The 22799-nt window shown below is 50.0% G+C and overlaps 1 protein-coding gene across 2 annotated transcripts; it reads left to right on the top strand.

The window, feature by feature from the left end:
• Positions 1 to 183: 183 nt before the first annotated feature.
• Positions 184 to 22055, top strand: LOC308531663 (uncharacterized protein C19orf47; the record flags this gene model as incomplete). 2 transcript variants are annotated; one of them, XM_081108713.1, is made up of 10 exons in its annotated part: positions 185 to 251; positions 7630 to 7681; positions 9853 to 9940; positions 10055 to 10169; positions 12251 to 12332; positions 15484 to 15621; positions 17045 to 17197; positions 18935 to 19005; positions 20766 to 21096; positions 21753 to 22055. In XM_081108713.1, exons 2-10 carry the CDS (start codon positions 7663 to 7665, stop codon positions 21839 to 21841), a joined length of 1086 nt encoding a protein of 361 aa, XP_080964839.1. In that variant the 5' UTR covers positions 185 to 251; positions 7630 to 7662. The 2 variants fall into 2 exon arrangements, with proteins under 2 accessions (XP_080964838.1, XP_080964839.1); XM_081108712.1 differs by lacking the exon at positions 21753 to 22055 and having other exon boundaries at positions 184 to 251; positions 20766 to 21239.
• Positions 22056 to 22799: the final 744 nt, after the last annotated feature.

Here is a 22799-nt window from a genome sequence, read left to right as displayed (position 1 = left end):
CGCTCCTCGCTAGTGCAGGGCGGGGGGAAGTGCCCTGGAGACTGTGAGTGATCACGTGACGGCTGCCGCCTTACTCTCGTTGGTGGCGGCCCTGGCGGCTAGAGCGGCCGCGGGCGGGTCAATCTCGCTTCCGGCGGCGGGAGCGGTGCTTCGGGATGGACCTCCGGGCCAAGGGAGGGGGGAGTCTGACAGTTGGTTCCGCCCGGAGGGGCGGGCGGGCGGCGCGAGTGGGCGCGGGCCCGGAGGGCCAGGTGAGGCGTGGGCCGGGAGAGGTGGGATTGGGCAGGAAACGGTGGGGATGGATGGCATCTAGGCTCACTGGCGCTGCGTTGCGTTCCTGGATAAACGACTTTTTTCTTTGAAACTCAATTTCCTCCTCTGTAGAGTGGGGGTCAGTATCTAACTATAGCTTCCTCCTTCTGGTTTGGAATGAGAAGTCAGCTCGCGCTTGGCGGAGCCCCTCGCTCTGCGCCTGGCACTGTGCTCACTTGTTAATATACTATTATTGTTAGTTGTGGTGATGATGTTTGTGCTTGGCGGGGAAGATTGTTGGACTTGGAAGCCAACAGATTTCAGTTCAAGTCTCAGCTGCACTGTAGCAGTGGGCCTGTGCCTTCGCCTCTCTGCACCTTATTTCTGCAGTGAGGGCTAGCAGTCCGAATATCATCGGGTCCTTGTGAGGATGCTGACGAAACGTGCGTGTAAAGCTCCTAGCACGGGGCCTGGGACAGTACTGAGTAGAACTCGCTAGACTCATAGTAATGATTTTGAGAGTCATTGTTGTAGCTGGGACTTCCAAGGCAGTAAAAGGAGCGAGGAAGCTCAAAGACAGCCTCAGGAACAGCCTGGAATCTGGAGTCAAGGAAATCGACATCCTGCCACTTACAAATATTCCAAATCCCACGGTTTTTCTTTTTCTTTGAAACTACTGATGCATTTTCCTCCAGTCAGTTAACTTGAGAAGGAAAAGTGGCCTGGCTAGCCATGGGAAAGGAACTCTTCACCTGAAATACAATGGAAGCAGAACAGTCCATTAAATTGAGTGTGATTCCATATTGTCAGGTACATGGAGCTCATCAAGTTACCTCATACTCGGTTCCCAGCTCACACTTTGCATAGGACTAGTATAAGTCAGTGACTGTCCTTTTCTTTTCCTAGCTCACTGAAGATTTATTTATTTTATTGAATGCACACAGATCACCTGCCGAGCATTGTTCTAAGTCAGTGGTTCTCAACCTTGGCTGCACATTAGAATCACCTGGGAATCTTTTTAAAATCCCGATTTCTGGGCCTCATCTTCTGGAAATTCTGTTTCTTTGTTACTAATGTTGTGGCCTCGCCCCATAACAAAGAAACAGACTTTCCGGAGGATGAGGCCCAGAAATCAGGGTTTTAAAAAGATTCCCAGGTGATTCTAATGTGCAGCCAAGGTTGAGAACCACTGTTCTAAGTGCTTGGTGTTTATGAACTCATACACATATCACCTGTTGAGCATTATTCTAAGTGCTTGGTGTTTTTGAACTCATTTACTCTTTTAAGAATAGATACTCTTATCATTCTTATTTTATAACCAAGGGAAGTGAAATCCAGAAAGGTTGCCCTGCCTGCGTGGCTCTGGCACCAGCATGGCTTCGGCTCCGGCGTGGCTCAGTGGTTGAGCGTCAACCCATGAACCAGGGTGTCACAGTTCAATTCCTGGTCAGAGCATGTGCCTGGGTTGTGGGCTTGATCCCCAGTGTGGGGTGTGCGGGAGGCAGCTGTTTAATGATTCTCTCCCATCATTGGTGTTTCTTTAAAAAAAAAAAAAAATATATATATATATATATATATATATATATATATATATATATACTTTTATTGATTTCAAATGGGGAAGAGAGGGAGAGAGAGATAGCAACAACCTGGGCATATACTCTGACCAGGAATCTTGGTTTATAGATTGACGCTCAACTATTGAGTGATGCCGGCTGTGCTCATCATTGATGTTTCTATCTCTCCCTTTCCCTTCCTTTCTGAAATCAATTTAAAAAAAAAGAAAGAAAGAAAATTTAAGCCCCAGAGTCAGGGTTAGGAAGTGGTAAATTAAGATTTGGATCCACGCCTTGTAAGGGCTTAGCACAGGTTATCTAGTATATGGCAATTACTTGAGTTTTGGGAGTGGTCATTTTTCCATTATTATTAATGTTATAATTTTCACCAGAGAGCACTGGAGATGGGCTTTTAATGGTGGAGAGAGGAAACAGTCCAGCAGGGAATTCTGCAGCTGTAGGAGGATACCAGTACTTAAAGGCTTCTGGTAAGCATTAACTGAAACCTTGCAAAGACAGATCATAGCGCCTGCTCATAGTAATCCCTTGACCAGCAGTATCTTAGCCATTGAACTGACTTGGGTTCAAGTCCTGGCCCTGTAGTTACTTATTGTGTGACCTTGGAGGTGCCATTCTCATCTGTAACATGGGGATCGTTTTCACTTTCTTCCCCTGTGGTTGTGAGGAATCACTGAGACATGTATATACTGTTCCTAGCACGTGAACATTCAGTAGGAGCTACTGCATGGGCACTGGAATCAGGGAGAACTTTTTTTTTTTAATTAAATCTTTATGGTTCAGATTATTACATTTGTTCCTCTTTTTCCCCCCCATAGCTCCCCTCCACCCGGTTCCCACCCCCCCCTACCCTCCCCTCTCCCCCCCCCTGCACTGTACTCATCCATAGGTGTACGATTTTTGTCCAGTCTCTTCCCGCATCCCCCACACCCCTTTCCCCCCCAAGAATAGTCCACTCCCTTTCTATGCCCCTGATTCTATGATAATCACCAGTTTATTGTGTTCATTAGATTATTTATTCACTTGATTTTTAGATTTACTTGTTGATAGATGTGTATTTGTTGTTCATAATTTGTATCTTTACCTTTTTCTTCTTCTTCCTCTTCTTAAAGAATACCTTTCAGCATTTCATATAATACTGGTTTGGTGGTGATGAACTCCTTTAGCTTTTTCTTATCTGTGAAGCTCTTTATCTGACCTTCAATTCTGAATGATAGCTTTGCTGGATAAAGTAATCTTGGTTGTAGGTTCTTGGCATTCATCACTTTGAATATTTCTTGTTATGCCCTTCTGGCCTGCAAAGTTTCTGTTGAGAAATCAGCTGACAGTCATATGGGTACTCCCTTGTAGGTAACTGTCTTTCTCTTGCTGCTTTTAAGATTCTCTCTTTTGCCCTAACCGGTTTGGCTCAGTGGATACAGCGTCGGCCTGTGGACTGAAAGGTCCCAGGTTCGATTCCGGTCAAGGGCATGTACCTTGGTTGCGGGCACATCCCCAGTAGGGGGTGTGCAGAAGGCAGCTGATCGATGTTTCTAACTGTCTACTCTAACCTCTTCCTTCCTCTCTGTAAAAAAAAAAAAAATCAATAAAATATATTAAAAAAAACATTTTCTCTTTGTCTTTTGCTCTTGGCATTTTAATTATGATGTGTCTTGGTGTGGTCCTCTTTGGATTCCTTTTGTTTGGGGTTCTCTGCGCTTCCTGGACTTGTAAGTCTATTTCTTTCACCAGGTAGGGGAAGTTTTCTGTCATTATTTCTTCAAATAGGTTTTCAATACCTTGCTCTCTCTCTTCTTCTGGCACCCCTATAATTTGGATGTTGGTGCCCTTGAAGCTGTCCCAGAGGCTCCTTACGCTATCTTTGTATTTTGGGATTCTTTTTTCATTTTGCTTTTCCGGTTGGGTGTTTTTTGCTTCTTCGTATTTCAAATCTTTGACTTGATTCTTGCGATCCTCTAGTCTGCTGTTGGAACTCTGCATAATATCCTTTATTTCAGTCAGTGTATCCTTAATTTCTAGTTGGTCCTTTTTCATAAGCTCGAGGGTCTCACTAGATTTCTTGAGGGTCTCACTAAATTTATCGGCGGTTTCTAGAAAGTTCTTGAAAAACCTTAAAAGTATGGTTTTGAACTCTATATCCAGTTGTTTGCTTTCCTCCATTTCTGTCATTTGTGTCCTGTTTCTTTGTCTCTGCATTTTTTATGCTTCCCTGTGTTGGTAGAGTGGCTTTCTGTGCTAGGTGTCCTATAGGGCCCAGTGGCTCAGCCTCCCCAATTACCTGAGGTGGACAGTCTTGGTGCACCCCCTTGTGGGCTGTGTGCACAGTCTTGTTGTAGTTAAGCCTTGATTGTTGTAGGTATCACTGGGAGGAATTGACCTCCAGGCCAATTGGCTGTGAGAATCAGCCATGTCTACGGTGGGAGAACTTCTGTGCTGAAGACACCCTTCTGGGGCAAGACTTGCTTCAGTGGGGCTTTGGTGTTCACTGAGTCTTCCCCCTGAGTGTGTCGCTTATGGATCTGAGGAGTTGTAATCTGGATAGTCCCACTGTGACCACTGGGTACACTGGCTCTTGGATCTAAGGAGGTGCTAATTTAGCCTCTGCCTGAGGCTACCCAGCAGGAGCTATGAAGAGATCTGCAGATTCTCCTTCCTTTTTTGGGGTTTGGAGGTGCCCAAATGAGGCCCAGCTGTGAAGCAATGCAAGCTGCTGTGGGGCCTTGGGCCTTCTCTTGGAAGTTCTGGGTCTGTCTGGCCCAGCTGCAGTTTGTTAGGTTATTTTCAGGTTGCAAAGGGCCAGGGCATTCATATGCAAAAGCATCTGCTGCAGCTTGGGTGGGGAGGGGTCTCAGGGAATCAACAGGGCGGAGAAAGCAGCTATGGCAGATCCTCAGCCCTGCCCTAAGGGGCCCCGAGGTAATTGCTGCAAGCACCTCTGAGGGAAAGCCACCCTCGTTTCGAGTTCTGCCTGCAGCCAGACCGTTCAGTCTCTCCCCACACGAGTCCGGGTCCCCAGAGACTTCCCGGAACCGGAGTTCAGAGCAGTCGGGAGCTTGTGACTCCTTCCTGATTCAGAAAGACAGCCGCGTCCTCAGGTACCAGCCCCTTTCCGCGCGCGCGCCTCCGTACCTCTGCACTTTACTTCCGCAGCTCCTCTGAGTCTCTGTGTGCTTTTCTCTTTCCTTCTAGTTATAGAATTTCCACTCAGCCAGCCTTCCTGTAGTTCTGGATGATGTCCTTTTTGTCTTTTAGTTGTATTTTTGAAGTTGTTGTGGGAGGCAGCAATTTCCGGTGTTTACCTATGCCGCCATCTTGGTTTTTTCAGGAGAACTTGTTTTTGAATCCCAGTAAAGCCTTTTGCTAGATGTGGCATTTGGCAAATGACTGCACTTCAATGAGTTGGTTTCTTTCATTGATTAAAATGAGTCTGATGCTATCCTCACTCATGAGGAGGTTGTGAGGCCTCAGTATGACGCCTGGCTCTGGTCCTGGTATATGAAATGTTTTTTTCTCTGACTTATTAAAGCCTCTTCTTGCCCTGCCCTTTGAGAGATGCAGGTATGTTATCTTTGTCCACTAGTAAAATCCAGGAGGGAAAGTGGGTGTTAGAGCGTCAAGTACAGGGTGGAATGATGTCTGTGATCATGTTCATCAAAGGATGCAGCAGGAGCCAGGGAAAGGCAGATGAATCCTAGCTGGGGGCAGAGGAGAGAATCTCACGTGTGGGGACTTAGGGGAAGCTTCACAAAGCAGGCAGCAGCAAAGCAGAGTGAAGAAAGGCTTCCCAGGAGAACAGGAGAAGATAAACATTCCGGGCACAAGTGACATTTGTGTGAAAACTGGGAGGTAGGCAAAGCCCCCAGTGTTAGAGGAAAGGCTGGGTGGGGAGCCTGGGAGTTAAGAATAGCCCACACTTGGTGAGCATCAGACAGTGTCTCAGGTGCTTCGTACATAGAAACTCACAGCATTTGTCTAAGGCAGTGGTCGGCAAACTCATTAGTCAACAGAGCCAAATATCAACAGTACAACGATGGAAATTTCTTTTGAGAGCCAAATTTTTTAAACTTAAACTATATAGGTAGGTACATTGTTATTAACTTAATTAGGGTACTCCTAAGGCTTAGGAAGAGCCACACTCAAGGGGCCAAAGAGCCGCATGTGGCTCGTGCGCCGCAGTTTGCCGACCACGGGTAAGTAAGGTAAGTAATGTTTGTATCGTCCCAGTTTACGGATGGGCACACTGAGGCGCGACGTGTCATTTGCCAAGGCCACACAGCCAGTAAATGGAAGAGCCAGATTTGAGCCCTGCATCTGGTTACAGAGTCCTTACTCTTTTACTGCTTCTGTTCAGCCATCAGAATGGGGGGCAGGGGCGCGGGAGGGCAGATTGAGTGTGCTGGACAGAGGGCCTTCTGCACCCCATAGAGGAGGTGGACGGGGATGAGGGCGAAGGGTCACAGTTGGGGGCTGGGGTGGATGGCAGGGAGCAGAGGGAAGGGTGAGGGCAGAGGAAATGAAGGATACGGCAGGGTCAGAGAAGAGGATGGGGGCTAAGTGGGAAGTTTGGGCCAGGGCAACGTGGGACGGATGTTCCTGGAGTCAGATAGCATCGAATCATCAGGAGAGAAAGTTACTTCCTTTAGTTTCTTTTCAGTGCTGCTGTTAATGTCCAGGAGAAAGGTTTCATTGGTGCTAATATGTCTCTAACACCTTTCTAGCACCTGCTAATCTCTTAGGTGAAAATTGGCTTTTCATTTCTTCTCTGAGGCCCCTCATGATTTGGTGCCCCACCTGTCTGCCCTTGTCTCCTCTCACTCTGCTCGCTCACTCCCCTGCAGCCAGGCCAGCTGCTGCTGCCCCTCCAACATGTCAGATGGGCTCCTGGCTCAGGGCACTGGACTTACCTTCTGCTGGAGCACTCTTCTGTAAAACCACATGGCTCACTCCACCACCACCCTTGGGTCTCTGAACGTCACTTCAGAGTGTTCTCCCCGGTCACCCTCTTTAGGATTGCAACCTCTTTCTTCCCAGGCCCTCCATGTTTTCTCCGGGACACTAAAGGCTTTCTGACACCACACCTTTTTTTTCCTTTTAAAAAAAATATTTTTATTGATTTTTAGAGAGAGAGGAAGGGAGTGGGGGAGACAGAGAGAGAAAGATCAATGTGAGAGTGAAACGGCAAAACATTGAATGGCGGCCTCCTGCAGGCCCCCTTCTGGGCATCAGGCCCATAGCCCAGGCATGTGCCCTGACTGGGAATCGAACCGTGACCTCCTGGTCATAAGTTGATGCTCAACCACTGAGCCACACCGGCCAGGCTGACACACCACATCTTAACTGTTCTGCTTCTTTCCTCTCTGTGTCCCCCTTTCCCCTTTCCTTACCTAAATGCCAGGCTCTGTTTTTGTTCACCTCAGTATCCCTAGCTCCTAGAACAGTGCTTCACACAGGTTTTGAATGAATGAATGAATGAATGAATGGAGTATTTATGGTTAAAGTCTTGGGTAAGGGGTGTCTTTTTTCCCCTTTCCACCCCCCACCCCCCTTTCTGTCTTTTTCTAGCTAGAAACTTTTGAGGTGTGTGGAATAGAGCTGTGGACATTTGCTGTCCCAGGCAAAAGTGATAGCTGTGGTGGCAGCTCTGTCCCAGGCTGACTTCCTGCCAGCTGCTCCAGTCTATTCCTGGGCTCTGAGCCCCCAGTCCAGGAACTCTCCTCTGGCAGATAGACAGGCAGCGAGAGAGGGGCAAGCTCTCACAGCCGGTGGCAGCTCATGAGCCCTCTCCCCTTGTTCTCTCTTCCAGGCTCCAGGGAGCTGCGTGAGGGCCGGGGCGACAATGGTCTCAGTGACCATGGGTGAGTCTGTGGACTTCTCTCGGGGCCCCCTCTCCCCGCTGCCCTTTTTGGGGTATGACCTTGTTGGGGAAGACGTGGTGGGGGGGGAGGGCCGGTCACAGGCAGGGACAGCTGTACTGGAGGTCCATGGAGGTGGGGCCAGGCCTGCTCAAGGCCTGCCCGCTTCCTCTCTGTATCTTTGCCTCCCGCAGCCTCGTTTGCCATAAAGAACTTGGGTGTGGAAGTCCCGCAGATCTCCCACGTGGCCTCTCAGAGCCTCACTTTTCTCGCCTGTAAAATGGAGACACTAATACTTCCTACAACCTGGGATGTAATAAGGATTAAGGAGGTTATTGCCTGTAAAATCCTGGGCATAGTTTTTTTGCAGTTCCTTTTGCTTTAGGCAGCTAGCTACTCCCAACCTATGTGGTACTTTTTTTTCCCCTTAAGAGCTTGATTGATATACAGTTTATATTTTGTACAATCACTTGTTTAAAGGCTACAATTCAGTGATATATATATGTGTATATATATATCTTTTTCTTTTTTAAAAAAATGTATTTTTATTGATATCAGAGAGGAAGGGAGAGGGGGAGAGAGATAGAACATCAATAATGAAAGAGAATCATGGATTGGCTGCCTCCTGCACACCCCACACTGGGGACCGAGCCCACAACCCGGGCATGTGCCCTTGACTGGAATCAAACCCAGGACCCTTGCGTCCCCAGGCCAGTGCACTATCCACTGAGCCAGACGGGCTAGGGCTACATATCTTTTTCTATTCACAGATTTGTGCAACCATCACCACAGTCGATTTCTTTCAAAACATTTTCATCTTCCTCCAAAAACCCAATGTCCATTAGCAGTCACTCCCTCCACCCCGGACCCTGGCTCCACTAACCCACTAATCCACTTTCTGCCTCTATGGATCTCTACATTTACTGTTGTGGACATTTCATATAAATGGAATCATTACGTGGTGCTTTTCGATACTTAGACAAAAGTGCCTGCTTTTGGCTGATGGAAACCAGGGCGCCCTGGCTAAGCAGGTGCCTAGAGTCCATGCAGAACAGAAGGCAGCTTTTCCTCTGGGCAGGAGCCCACCTTTCTCAATTAGAGATACAGGCCCATGGCCTGGTGGGCAGGGGCCTCCTAGGGAGAGGTGTGGCCGTGCGTTTGTGCCGAGCCCTGCACTGCCACCTATGAGACATCTGGCCTGGAGTGTGTCTCTTTTCCTGCACTAACCTCAGTTGTCTCAAGCAAAATGAGCACAGCAATACCAATTTTTTTCTAATCTCAACTAGCATTGCCCAGCCCCCAACTGGTGTGGCTCAGTTGGTTGGAGTGTCGTCCTATGCACTGAAGGGTTTCGGGTTTGATTTGATATTTCTCTCTCTCTCTCCCCCCGATCCCCGCCCTCCCTTCCTATCCCTTCCTTTCTCTAAGCATGTCCTTGGGTGAGGATTAAAATAAACAAACTAGCATGGAATGTTGGATATAATATTATGTACCATGAGAAAGAAAAAGAATGTTGCCAATTAAACTGGCAGCCTGGCTGGGGTGGCTCAGTGGTTGAGCATTGACCTATGAATTAGGAGTTCACGTTTGATTACCTGTCAGGTCTGTCAAGGCACATGCCGGGGTTGGGGGCTTGATCCCCAGGAGGGGGCATGCAGGAGGCAGCCAATCAATGATCCTCTCATCATTGATGCTTCTGTCTCTCTCTCCCTTTCCTTTTCTCTCTGAAATCAATAAAAATATATTGAAAAACAAAACAAAACAAAAGACAACTGTGGCACACCCTCGATTGTGAGGTAGATCCTGGTTTCAGAGATATTTAAAATGAAAAAAAAAGATTTTACTTGAAATCAATGATCTTACCTAACACCTGGCCTAACAGAGCAGGGTCAATGTGAAGGTCACACCCAAGAAAACAAGAAAGATGGTTAGAAACAGTAAGCCAGGGGCGAGGCGCCCACCCTCCCCCTGCCTGCTTCCTCATTGGCAAAGTGGGGGAATCAGTGCTGCTTAACCATGGTTGTCAGGCAGGCGTAATTCCATCGTCTGTGTAAAGCACTCAGCCTGGCATTTGATAAGCATTTAATTTGTGGGAGCCGTTGCTGTTGTGGTTTTGCTGCGGCTGTTCTCTAAAGAGAATAATGTGAGTAATGAGTCCTGTCCACCCCCACCAGCCACCTCTGAGTGGATCCAGTTCTTTAAAGAAGCCGGCATTCCTCCGGGACCTGCTGTCAATTACGCTGTGATGTTTGTGGATAATAGGTAAGGGGCACCGAGGGGATGAGCTGAACTCCGGGAGAGGTGGGAGGAGACAGGGAACTGGCTGGCCCACCCTCCCTGGTCCACCGTGGCCTCACTGCTGACCCTCCCCTGCAGGATCCAGAAGAGCATGCTGCTGGATCTTAACAAGGAAATCATGAATGAGCTGGGCGTGACTGTGGTGGGCGACATCATTGCCATCCTCAAGCATGCCAAGGTGGTACACCGCCAGGTGGGTGCTCTGTGCCATCTTTGTTCCTGGGTTTGGGGAGGGGCGGGGCAGTGGTATAGCTGACAGGAGGCTTAGAAGCAAAGGCAGGCAGACCTGGGATCCAGGGCTGGTTCTACATTTGCTGTGTGACATTGGGCACATTGCCTAACCTCTCTGAGCCTTTGTCTATATGTAGTATGCACATAGGCAAACCTATTTTGCAGGGTGGTTGTAAATATTACATTGTATAAAGCCTAGTACAGTGTAAAACAGTAGGGCTTCAGTAAAAGCTGTCTGTATTATTATTATTATTATTACTAGAGGCCTGGTGCATGAAAAGTCATGCACTGGAGTGGGGGGTCCCTCAGCCCGGCCTGCCCCCTCTCACAGTCCAGGAGTCCTCAGGGGTGGGAGGCGATGCCCCTGTCACCCCTCTGCTGCTGCCACTGCTGGCAGCTCAAGCCTCAGCCAGCCCTGGTTACCTGAGCCTTGGGTGGCCCTGGGCAGCTGGGAGGCTGAGGGGACTGGGGGACTCTGGAAGCAGGCATGTGCCTGGCCTTGCCGCATGCCTGCTGCACCGGTGGGGCAGAGGGAACTGGGCACTGCCATCTTGTGGTTGTGGGGGCTGCCATCTTTGAGGTTGGGGCAGTCAATTAGCATATTTCCTCCTTATTGGCTGTGGGTGCCACCATCTTTGAGGGTGGGGCAGTCAATTAGCATATTCCCTCCTTATTGGCTGTGGGCACTGCCATCTTTGTGGGTGTGAGAGTCAAGTAGCATATTCCCTCTGTATTCGATGGGATTGCTAGTTGTCATCCTACTAATATAATGATCAGGACCAGGTTTCTTCTCTGTCCCCAGGACAGAAGCTTCCTATGTGGGATCCAGTTGGTGACTTGGCCAACAATATGGTGGTTCCTTTCATTATTGGCCACTCCGGTTGGCCCCTCTGGTTACAGTGTCCTTAGACTAATGATTTCACCTCCCTGAGTCTCTCTGAAACAGGTTTTTCACACACCCTGCTGCATAGGGTGGCTTTGGCCATCTACCAACTAGTGTATGTGGCAAGGAGTGCCAGGTTTGGAGTGAAGTGCTTGTGAAGTTACGATGGCTCACACTTAACCATGTGCTTGCCATCTCTGCCCTTTATACCTATTAATTCATTTGCTCCTCCCTCCACTTGCCCAAGAAGGAAACTTGCTTCAGAGCTGTACTCCAGCTTCCACAACGTGGCTGCTGGGTTATTTTCATGTCCAGTAGCTCCCTCCATCCCAGAGATGGTCTTCATAGTTCCACCATGAGAACAAGCCCCTACAGTGAGGCTTTCTCCAGCCAGGGGCATTATCTGAGTTAGCACGGAGATGGTCACAGAGCAGCACTTTTTTTCTTTAAACTTTTAAATTTGGGAATAATTTTTGATCTCTAGAAATGTTCCAACAATAGTACAGAAAGTTTCTATGTGTCCTTCACTCGCCTTCTCCTAATGTTAACATCTTACATAGTGATGGTACGTTTGTCAAAACTAAGAAATGAACAGTAGTATGCTAGCATTAACTAAACTACAGACTTTTTGGATTTCATTCATTTCCATTGATACCCTTTTCCTATTCCAATGCCTCACTGCATTGACTGATGTCTTCTTTGTCTCTCTCTTCAAAAATTTATTTGAAAGAGAGAGAGGAGAAACATTGATTTGTTGTTCCACTTATTCATGCATTCATTGGTTGTTTCGTGGATGTGCCCTAACTGGGGATCAAACCCACAGCCTTAGCTTAATGGAACAAGGCTCTAACCAGCTAAGCTCCTGGGCCAGGGCTAAATTTATTTTTCAATTACAGTTGACACACACTATTATATTAGTTTCAGGTGTCAACACAGTGATTTGACATGACCTTGACAGTTTTGAAGAGCTCTGGTCAGGTGTTTTGTAGACTGTCCCTCAGTTAGAGTTTGTCTGATGTTTTCTCCTGGTTAGGAGTGAAATGTCTTGAAATCTTTTCTCTAACAGCTCTGATATCCTAGTGTGGTTTAGATTTCTGAGTCCCCTGTTCCCTCACCTCCTGCCCCTGTCCCCATGGTAACCCAGGCACTTTTTTTTACAGGACATGTGCAAAGCTGCCACTGAGTCGGTGCCCTGCAGCCCTAGCCCCCTCCCAGGCGAGATTCGCCGAGGCACCCCTAGTGGTGAGTCCCATCTGCTCATTCTTACACTCCTGCAGTGAAGGGAACACACCTGGAGTCTGCAGAGGTGGCAGCAAAGGCATCTGAGGCCCTCTTCCCTTAGGGAAAAATACACTGGGTGATGAGGGGCTGGTGGTAGTTCTGTCCTGTAAAGTCACTGCAAACACTGCATTAGTGAACACTGAATCATGCGCCTAGGGGCAATACAAGGTTAGGTTCCTGCAAACCTCTGATCACATTTTTCCTTAGCTGATCTTCTGAACTTCTTTTATGCGTGTTTCCATTTAAAGACACTTTATTTCCTAGCTATTGTTGATTCATTAACATTGAACTGTGGTTAATAACACGATAACTCATTTCTCAATGGAGCTAATTTCACACATGTATTTTTTCCATTAGGCACATACATCGGTGCCTCCTTGCATTTAGGAACACAGACAGCATATCAGTGCTGTGTTTAGGGGGCCGTTTTAATCAGCAAAATCATAGACCATGGAAAGAACACTTTTTACAGTATGAGAGCTGAAACAAGAACACAGCGTGTGGCTTGTTTGACCTCAGTTGGGAGTGTGGGTGTTGGTCGATTCAAATTTTCCGCCATTCTATGCATGTCTGTGAATGACCACAGACGCACTATGAGTGTTAGTTTTGGAGGTTACAAGTAAATTTTAATGAAGAGGTGAATTTGAAAATATGGACTCTGTGAATGGTGAGAATCTGCTGTATTTATACTTTTTTTTTTAATATATTTTATTGATTTTTTACAGAAAGGAAGGGAGAGAGATAGAGAGTTAGAAACATCGATGAGAGAGAAAAATCGATCAGCTGCCTCGTGCACACTCTCCACTGGGGATGTGGCCACAATCAAGGTACATGCCCTTGACCGGAATCGAACCTGGGACTTTTCAGTCCGCAGGCCGACGCTCTATCCACTGAGCCAAACTGGTTTCGGCTATTTATACTTTTGTTTCTTCATTCGTATAATAAATTAAAAAAAAAAAAAACCTAAAAAATTTAACATGCATATTTGTTAGCCTTTGCTACTTAGCAAGCCACCCAAAAACTGGTTTAAAACACCGACATTTATTTCCCACGGTTTTATGACTTGGTGGGTCATTTCTGCTCTGGGCCAGCTCAGCTGGTCTCGACGGGTGATCAAGGAGACCTCAACACACATCTGATGGCTGGCTTGATGTCAACAGGGGCAATTTGGGCACACGCCTCTCATTTCCTAGCAGCTAGCTCAGACTCATCCGTACAGTGGTGGTTGCAGGACTCCCAAAAGCAGCATGGGAAGGCAGCCCCCATTTTTCAAATCACCTCTAAGCCTCTGCTTATGTAACATCTGCTCTTGTCCCATTGGCCAGAGCCAATCACATGGCTCAACCCAGAGTCATTGTGGGCAGAGCCTACCCAAAGGCATGGTCAAGGGAGGCTGAACAAATTGGGGGTTCGTTTCTGTACACATCTCTTACAACTTACCTGCAGAAAAGGGTTCAGATGACAACAGTACAGCTGAATGACTTCACAGACAGGACACCATGTGAGCAGCAGCGTCCAAATCCAGAAACAAGCGTGAAGTGACTCTAACCATCTCGGGTGCCCACCACCCTGATTTCTAGCAGCATAGGCTAGTTTTGCTAGTCTTTCAAGGCTATGTAAATGAAACTAGGTACATGTACTCTTTGTAGCATTCTGAATATCTTAATTAGTTTAAAATAAATTTTACAAATTAATTAAAACAAAAACACTAGTGGAAAAAATAGGCAATCAAACAGTAAGAGGAAACAGGCAAAGAAGGAAAGAGGGGAAGAGTTCTCCAAAACAGCATTCCTGATGTGGCCACTTGTGTACACTTTATAACATCACATGTATGTGTCTGCGAGCAGCAGTCATGATGTCAGAGCACAAAGCGCCTGATGTTAACATCCGGTAGAGACAGACAGTTGTTTTCCCTCTGCCTAAATGGTGCTAACTTGCCGTGATAAACGCATCCCTGACTGTCCCCTCCCATGCTGGGATTGGCCTCTGCTACTTAGCCTTACATGCTACAGTTCTCACCTTACTTATACCCTAGGGTAGTGAGGGCGAACCTTTTGAGCTCAGCGTGCCAGCATTTTGAAAAACCCTAACTTAACTCTGGTGCCGTGTCACATATAGAAGTTTTTTTGATATTTGCAACCATAGTAAAACAAAGACATATATTTTTGATATGTATTTTATATATTTAAATGCCATTTAACAAAGAAAAATCAACCAAAAAAAATGAGTTCGCGTGTCACCTCTGACACGCGTGTCATAGGTTCGCCATCACTGCCCTAGGACATCCCTCTCTTGTTCTACAGAAAACAGGGTCCATCAGAGACTGTCCCCCATGCCCAAAGGGAGGTCACCTCTTTTCTTGCCCCAGACCAGCTGGAGCCAGACCCACATTCCCAGGCCTGGCTGAGTGATTCCCGCTCTGAATCCCAGCTCCCTTGTCTGTAAAGTGGGTTATCAGAAGGGTCTGTCTAGCACAGATGTTGGAGGGTTGGCGGTAGTGTTCATCTTTTCAGTAGATGCTTATCGAGGGCTGTGAAGTGCCAGAAATGTTGTGGGCACTGGGGAGACAGCAATGAACAGGCAGTGTCTCCGCAGGGAGCTTGCATGCTCTGGGAGAATTCACCGGTAAACAAATAATGTAAGTAATAAAGGCTATGAAGAAAGAGAAAGTGTGGTGTAGGGTAAGGGAGTACAGGTTGATGGGTGGTCTGGAAAGCTTTCGCTAAGGAGACCATCTGAGAGGAGACCTGCGTGAAGAGGCAGAGCAAACCTGTTGGCACTCCGGGAACTGCGTGCCAGGCCAAGGGAATAGCTTGGCTGAAGTGGAGCGTGGAGGGGAGGGTCGAGGTCCGTGCGGGGCTGCATAACTAACTGATGGGTGAATGGTAGGGACCAGTCTGGTCTTGGGTCTCAGGAAAGATCCTCAGGGCAGGGAGGGGTAGGCTAGTTCCTGGAAAGACTGGCCCACCCAGTCCCCAGACATCCCCACAGGAGGACAGCACAGCCACAGAGGAACTCTGGCTGCTCCTTCCCCATTCAGTCCCAAGGCTGGCCTTCAGCCGGCCTCCCTCCCAGGCCCACTGAACTGGACTCTCCCCTTTCCTCCCTGCAGCCGCCTCCCGCATGATTGCCAACAGCTTGAACCGAGACTCCCCACCTGGAACTCCCCCCAGACGGCCAGATACCAGCACCTCTAAGATCTCCGTCACCGTGTCCAATAAGATGGCAGCCAAGAGTGCCAAGGCCGCTGGTGAGGGGACTGGGGCAGGTGGTGGGAGGAGCAGGAGGTGAATGTGCCTGTGAGTGCCTGAAGGCCACCAGGTTCAAAGGGTTTGTAATTGATCAAGTCACTGCACCTCTGGGGGCCTTGTTCTCCACGTCTATAGAATGGGGCTGGGGGTACCCTACCCAGAGACAGTCAGAAGCACTTGAGATGATGTATGTAAGCACAGGTGCACTGTGGTTCAGTCTTTTAAATTTTATTTTATTGTGGTAAGAACACTTAACGTGAGGTCTACCCTCTTAGCAAAGTTTTAAGTGTACACAGCAGTACTGTTGACTCTAGGTGGTTCAGTCTTTTTTAACAGATGTTCACTGAGCCCTGCCCTGTGCCCGGCCCTGTGCTTGATGCCTGGGGTCAAAGGTAAAGAAGCTACTGTTTCCTCGCAGCAGCCAGAGGATCTTTCAGAACCCTCAGCCAGACCTTTTCACACCTTTGTCTAGAACTGTCCAGGGCTTCCCATTATTCCAGCAATAAAATCCTGTCCTCATGTGGATTCCTCTCTTGTGTCTCTTCCCCTTGCTCGCTGCCTCCGGCCCCCTCCAGGCTCCTTCCCCCTGTGGGGCCTCTGTCCCGTGTTCCCTCCTTCTGGAGCATGCTTCCTCTGCAGACTTCCGTGGCTGGCCTCTGCTCTTCTAGGTCTCAGCTTGAAAGCTGGGATTGGGACTCTGGCCTTAGGGCTTTCCCCCTTTGTTGGACCCATCCCACAACAGTGATGTTGGCACAAGTGGAACCTGAGGCCCAGGGAGGGGGCTTCGTAATCTGACCCCCAGCCCATCATGCCCTGTCCACCTCTTTTGCACCCAGCATGCTCCCTTTTGCTGGGGGCGTTTGGAAGTGCCCCAACCCCCTTCTGGCCTTGTGATTTGCATGCCATGAGAAGAAAGTTAAAATTACTTTCTAAAGTATTGAAAGATAGCCTGGGAGGACTGGCGCTCTTCCCCCTCTACACATTTGAGGGGATTCTTTTTTGTAAAAATGGAGTTAAAATTTAGTTATACAGATTGTAAGTTTACGACTTGATTAATTTTTGGAAGGTGAGCACACTGTGAAACCACTACCTGGTGGGGCTCTGTAACCTCCCGTCCCAACCCAGGTCTGAGGGGAGTCTTGGCTGGGAGGTGAGCCTGTTTGGGGTGGACAGAGCCACAGAGAATGGGAGGCCCATTGCAACCTGGGTGTCCGAGTACCTTCTGCCCTGTCTGGCTCAGACCTCTGAGTTTCTCGGTGGTTCAGAGTCAGTGGTGATAGGGGTAGTTGGGTAAATAAGGGGTTCCAGTCATGCGGATGCATGGAGATAAAGGGCACATATGTGCCCTTTGCAGGGCATCTAGTCCCTATCCTGGGAGAACATTCTATCCCAGAAGGTGCTCAGCCACACCCTCTTCCCCAGCTGCCCTGGCCCGCCGGGAAGAGGAGAGCCTGACCGTTCCCACCAAGCGACGCAGGGTCACTGCTGAGATGGAGGGGAAGTACATCATCAACATGCCCAAAGGCACCACCCCCCGGACCCGCAAGATCCTTGAGCAGCAGCAGGCGGCGAAAGGTACTGGCCTGGCCTGGGTGTGCTGGCATAGCCTGTGCTTCCCCTTTGGCCTCATCCCACTGGCACTGGCAGAGAAGCAGGCTCTAAAGGGATCCAGGGGACCTTGGACCAAGGGAGCAGTGATGGTAGCCATAGAGGAGGGGGAGGTCACCACTCTGCCCTGTGTCCTGAGGTTAGTGTTGCAGGTCTGCTTAGTCCTTCAGCCTGGCACCCTTCACCGGGTGAGGGTGGGAGGGTTCAGGGGCATGGATTTGGTGATGGCTGCCTCTAAAGCTGTGCTGTGCCTGGCCGAGGGCAGGTGCCCCAAGAAGTGGGAACTGTCATTATGAGCCCGAGGGGTCTGGTTGAGATTCAGTCCAGCGCTGCGGCTTGTATTTGGTCGTATGGAGATGGTGCTCTGTGGACTCAGAATATAGGCTGTTCTAATGGGAAAACATGCAGATGATGCAGAAGCATATACAGTAGGAACAGACTCTCTCCCTCTCTCCCATCTCCCCGCCTGTTGCTAACTTCCAGACTAACATCCATGAATTTACTTGCATCTGTATACATGTCCACACAGATTTGGGCGTTTTTTTCCTTCTAAATGTATAGCGTCACCCTGTAGGTATTGTTCTATTTCTCTTTTATTGAGATCTTTTCACTTTAGTGTATGTACATTTACAGTCCATCCTCTGTATCCTTGAGTTTTGTATCGTGCACTCAACTAACTGCAGATTGAAAATATTCAGGGAAGCCCTGACTGGTGTCCGCAGTGATTAAAGCATCGGCCAGTGCATCGAAGGGTTGCGGGTTTAATTCCTGGTCAAGGGCATGTACCTGGGTTGCAGGTTTGATCCCCACCCCAATCAGGGTGCATGTGGGAGGCAACCGATTGATGTGTCTCTCTCACATCAATGTTTCTCTCACTCTCTCCCTCCCCATTACCCCTCCCTTCCTCCTACTCTTTCTAAATATCAATGGGAAAAAATATCCTCTGGTGAGGATTAACAAAAAAAGGAAAAAAAAAATATTCAAGGGTGAAAAAAAAGAGCCCAGACATTTCCAAAAAGCAAAACTTGAATTTGCCACGTGCTGAGTGCTACCCTTGATTCATATGAATGACGTAGTGATAAGTAGGTGTCCCCTGCTTTGACACCATGGAAATAGAGATGATATGCAGATACCGTGCCATTTTATATGAGGGACTTGAGCTTCGCGGATGTTGGTATTCATGGGGCACTGGAACCAGTCCCCCTCAGATACCGAGGGACGGCTATGCTCATTCTTGCTGATGGTGGTTTAATATTTCCACAGTATTTATACATCATATCAAGCTTTCTGTTGGTGGCTATTTAGGTTGTTATTTAGAGAGAGAACGTGCTACCAATTCATCGGATTTTCTCAGAGGCCTATGACCCCAAAAAGAGTGAGAGGGCCAAGTAGTGATCAAGAACTCTTCCGCACACACACCTGATGAACCGGCACTAGGTCCAAGGAACAGATATCAGTTTTAGTTCATCCTTCCCCCAGTTAACACCAGCCAGGAGCCGGTGGGTTCAGGTCAGTGTTAACCAACAAGTGTAGACAAAGCCGAGCTGGGCCCAGTCTGTGCCTGTTGTACCAGCGCTGCGTGGGGCCTGGGCTGCCATGTTGGGGTCTAGGCTCCCTTGTCTGCACATGCTCACCCGGGTCTGGGCCTCAGGGGCCACAGGGGCCGCTCACCAGGTGCTCAGTGATGGCCTTGCTTCCCTCCAGGTCTCCACAGGACGTCCGTGTTTGACCGCCTCGGTGCCGAGACCAAGGCAGACACCACGACAGGCAATAAAGTGAGTTGGAGATTGGGGAGCCACTCGGGGCTCTCAAATTCTTGTCCTCCCTGGGTGTTGTTCCTGACACTTCCTACATCTCACCCCTGGCATACCCTGGGCCCATCTCAGGGCAGAAAACAGGGAAAAAATGTCCAGCCCAGGGTCTGGCTGACTCCAGGATGCTGCCCTGTCCCAAACCGCCCTCAGCATCATCCCCCACAGCAACCCCTCTCCTGGGCCCTGTCTCAGGGACAGCCCACTGTCCTCATTCTAGGCAGTGACCAGACGGATGGCACCATCTGTCTTGCCTGCTCTGCCACCTCTCCCTGGCTGGATAGGGCAGTGGCCGCCTAACTGGTCACGTGCAGCTACTGAGAGCCCCACCAGCCCTTCGGCCACAGCAGCAGTGGGTGCCGCACAGGACAGGCCGCCCGCCGCCCCCTGCAAGCCTTTCACAGGCTTTTCACCGGCTCAGGGTGAAGCCCACTCTTCTCCCCTTGGCCCTGCAGCCTGCAGACCCCAGGCATGGTGCGTGGGTAGGAGCCTGGGCCCGCCGCACAGTGTGAATCTGCCACCGCCTGGCTGCATGGCCTTGGCCACGTCACGTATGCCCTTCCTACCGTGGTTTCCTGTATAGTACCCACCGCATAGGGTGAGCCTGCGGATTAAGTGAGAGGTACCTGCATGGTGCTGTGGGGTCTGGGGCGTGGTAAGCACCCTTCATGTCACCAGCTGCAACTCCTGCCTCAGCCCCTCACCCACCAGGCCTCACCCGCTCTGGCCTGAGCATGATAATGGCACTCAGGATCATGTGGCTTGAAGATGGAGCCACGTCAAGAGCTTGGCCCAATGCCCTAACTGGTTTGGCTCAGTGGATAGAGCATTGGCCTGCGGACTGAAGGGTCCCAGGTTCGATTCCGGTCAAGGGCATGTACCTTGGTTGCAGGCACATCCCCAGTAGGGGGTGTGCAGGAGGCAGCTGATCAATGTTTCTAACTCCCTATCCCTCTCCCTTTCTCTCTGTAAAAAATCAATAAAATATATCTTTAAAAAAAAAAAGAGCTTGGCCCAAGCGAGTGCTCCAGTGATTCTTACTCTGCCTTGGGGACTTAGCCCACTCCTTTTGCTGCTGATTCAGTCTTGAGCGTCTGGCGTAAATGTTGGTGCTTCCGAAAGCTTCCCTGAACTCGGAGAAGAGACAAGGCTTCCCATCTCCTGCTCTCCAGCACCCTCCTTTCCTCCACAGACGTATCACTGTCGTAATTAGAGAATTACTTGTGTCATTTCCAGTGCCAGGCCTGTCGTTCCCTCTGGACTGTGAGCCCCCTGAGGACAGGGCCAGGCCTGTCTTGGGCACCCCTGTGTCCCCAGCACCACCCAGCACAGGGCCAGGTACAGGGACAGGACTCAGAAAGTATCTGTCAAGTCATGACCAAATTTGTCTTTTCTCTCCTGTGCGTCTGTAAACCTTAGCTGAGGCCTCACCTCTTTGTGGCTTTCTCCTCTCCTCCTTACTAGACCCACTTCTGGTCAACTCTCAGACCCCATCTCAGATGTCCCTTCTCCAGGGAGCCTTTCCTGAACTCCACCCAACGTCAGGAGCCTCCTCTTGGCTCCCCCAGCTCCCTGACTTCCCTGTCATGGCTCTTGCCAACATCTATGTGTTACCAAGGGGTTTCTCTCAACTTCGCTCTCCAGGAGGCCAGTAGGCACATGAGGCAGCTGAATGCATGTTGAATGACTAAATGACTCACTTGTTCTGTCTCTGACCTCCACAGCCCACGGGAGTCTTCAGCCGACTGGGGGCTACCCCAGAGATGGACGAGGATCTGGCTTGGGACAGCGACAACGACAGCAGCAGCTCTGTTCTACAGTATGCCGGGGTCCTGAAGAAGCTAGGCCCGGGCCCAACCAAGGCCAGTCCCCAGCCGGTGCCGACCGTCAAAGCCAAGGCCACAAGCTCAGCGATGACGGCCAACACCCCTACATTGCGGCACCTGGCCCTTCCCTCCCGCCCGGGGTCCCTGTCCAAAGTCAGCATCATCCAGAGACTGGGCAAGGCTGCCCCTGTGCCCGAGGCCCAGGACAGCCAGGTCACGAGCACCAAGAGTAAGTCATCAGCCGAGGTCAAGGTCACCATTAAGAGGACTCTGGGGCCCCGGGGGAGCGGCTCCAGCGAGGGCCTGGGTGCCCAGATGGACCATGCAGGCACTGTGAGCGTGTTCAAAAGACTGGGCCGCAGGACCTTCTAGCCCACAGGTGGGGCACAGGCCCCTCTCCAGGCTCTTGACTCCATCAGTCTTCAGCCAGGGCCCACCCTGGGGTGGCACTGCGGTCTCCTTCAGGCATTCAGGCCGGCCCGAGCTCTGTGGGGCTGCATCCCGTTTACTGAGTCCGAGATGGTCGTTGTGGCCTGGCCTTGCCACTCTGGGACTTTCCCTTCTCTCGTGTCCTCTGTTCTGTCCTCTCTGACTGTGGCCTTGGCAGGGCCCTCTTTCTACCTCTCCTGAGTGCCAAGTGCCCTTTATCTCTCCCATACCCCCCTCCCTCCCTCTCAGCAGCGTCTGCTGCCTCAAACCCCAGCTTCTCGGCCTCTTGGTCCCCCAGAGCAGGTGTTGCCCGGAGGCTCTCCCTTATCCCTCCACCCTGCCGCTTCCTGACTTCCCCCCATCACTCCTCTGTCCCCTACCCCCAACTTTAACTTCGTTTTCTCTCCCTGTCTTCACCCTATTCATTTATCTTCTGTTTTCTGTCCCTGTGGTAAGGCCCGACTGTCCGCTGCATCCTGCCTGACCCTCCTGCACCTCCGGCCTCCCAGCGGCCCCCTCGTCGACAGTGGCGTCGAGCCTGTTGAGACTGTTAGCAGCCTCACTCCCAGGCTGGAGGGACCTCCCCAGACCCTGGGCTGCAGCTGGGGTACCTCCGTCTTCCTGCCCCGGGCATCTTTTCTCTGAAAGGCAGTGGTGGGTGTGGGCAAGGGGCACTGGGAAGGGAGGCCAGTGCCGAGAGAGAAGAAAATAGCTGTTTTAATATATTTGTGACTTTCAAATATTTTCCTCCCCTCCTTCAAGGTGAGTCGCAGGATGGTTTTTCACACACAGCATAATGTGGTGGAGGGATCGAATGAAGGCTTGGGCTCTGTCTCTGAATGTCAGGCTCCCTGCACACATGTGGGCCATGTCTCTGCTGCAGGTCCCAAGTCCAAGGGAGTACTGGCCACAGTCAGCGTTCAGTTGGGCCTCCTCCTCCCTCAACAGACTCTGCCCTCCCCCTCCCTAGATTTCACCTGTTTCTGTCTCTCTCTCTGATGGTGGCTTTCCAAATTGCAGGCTCCATTTGAAGGTGAGGGGTTCACATGGGTTTGATTTCCACTTGTTTGCTGCTGCACAGCCCCTCCTCTGTGCCAGGCCTGTTCTGGGAGCTGGGACCTCTCCGTGAGCAAGACAGACAAGCCCCTGCCCACGTTGCTAACTGCGCCAGCCAGGGAGTTGGGCGGTGACGTGATCACGGGGGATTGAGGGATGAGTGAAAGTGACCAGGGCCTCTTTACTAATTTATTTTTTAAAATATATTTTTATTGATTTCAGAGGGGAAGGGAGCGGGATAGAGAGAGAGAAACATCAATGATGAGAGAGAATCATTGATCGGCTGCCTCCTGCAGGCCCCCTACTGGGGATCATGCCTGCCACCTGGGCATGTGCCCTTGACCAGAATCAAACCCGGGACCCTTCAGTCCGCAGGCCGGCGCTCTAAACCAGCTAGGGCAGACCAGGGCCTCTTTAGATGTTAGGGGTAAGAAGACCTTTTGGGGG

The sequence above is a fragment of the Myotis nattereri genome (genome assembly GCF_964212035.1).
Source record: "Myotis nattereri genome assembly, chromosome: 15".
In the NCBI taxonomy this organism is placed as follows: Eukaryota; Metazoa; Chordata; class Mammalia; order Chiroptera; family Vespertilionidae; genus Myotis; species Myotis nattereri.
The sequence above is the reverse complement of the archived record's forward strand: the minus strand, read 5'-3'. Positions and strand labels throughout refer to the sequence as shown.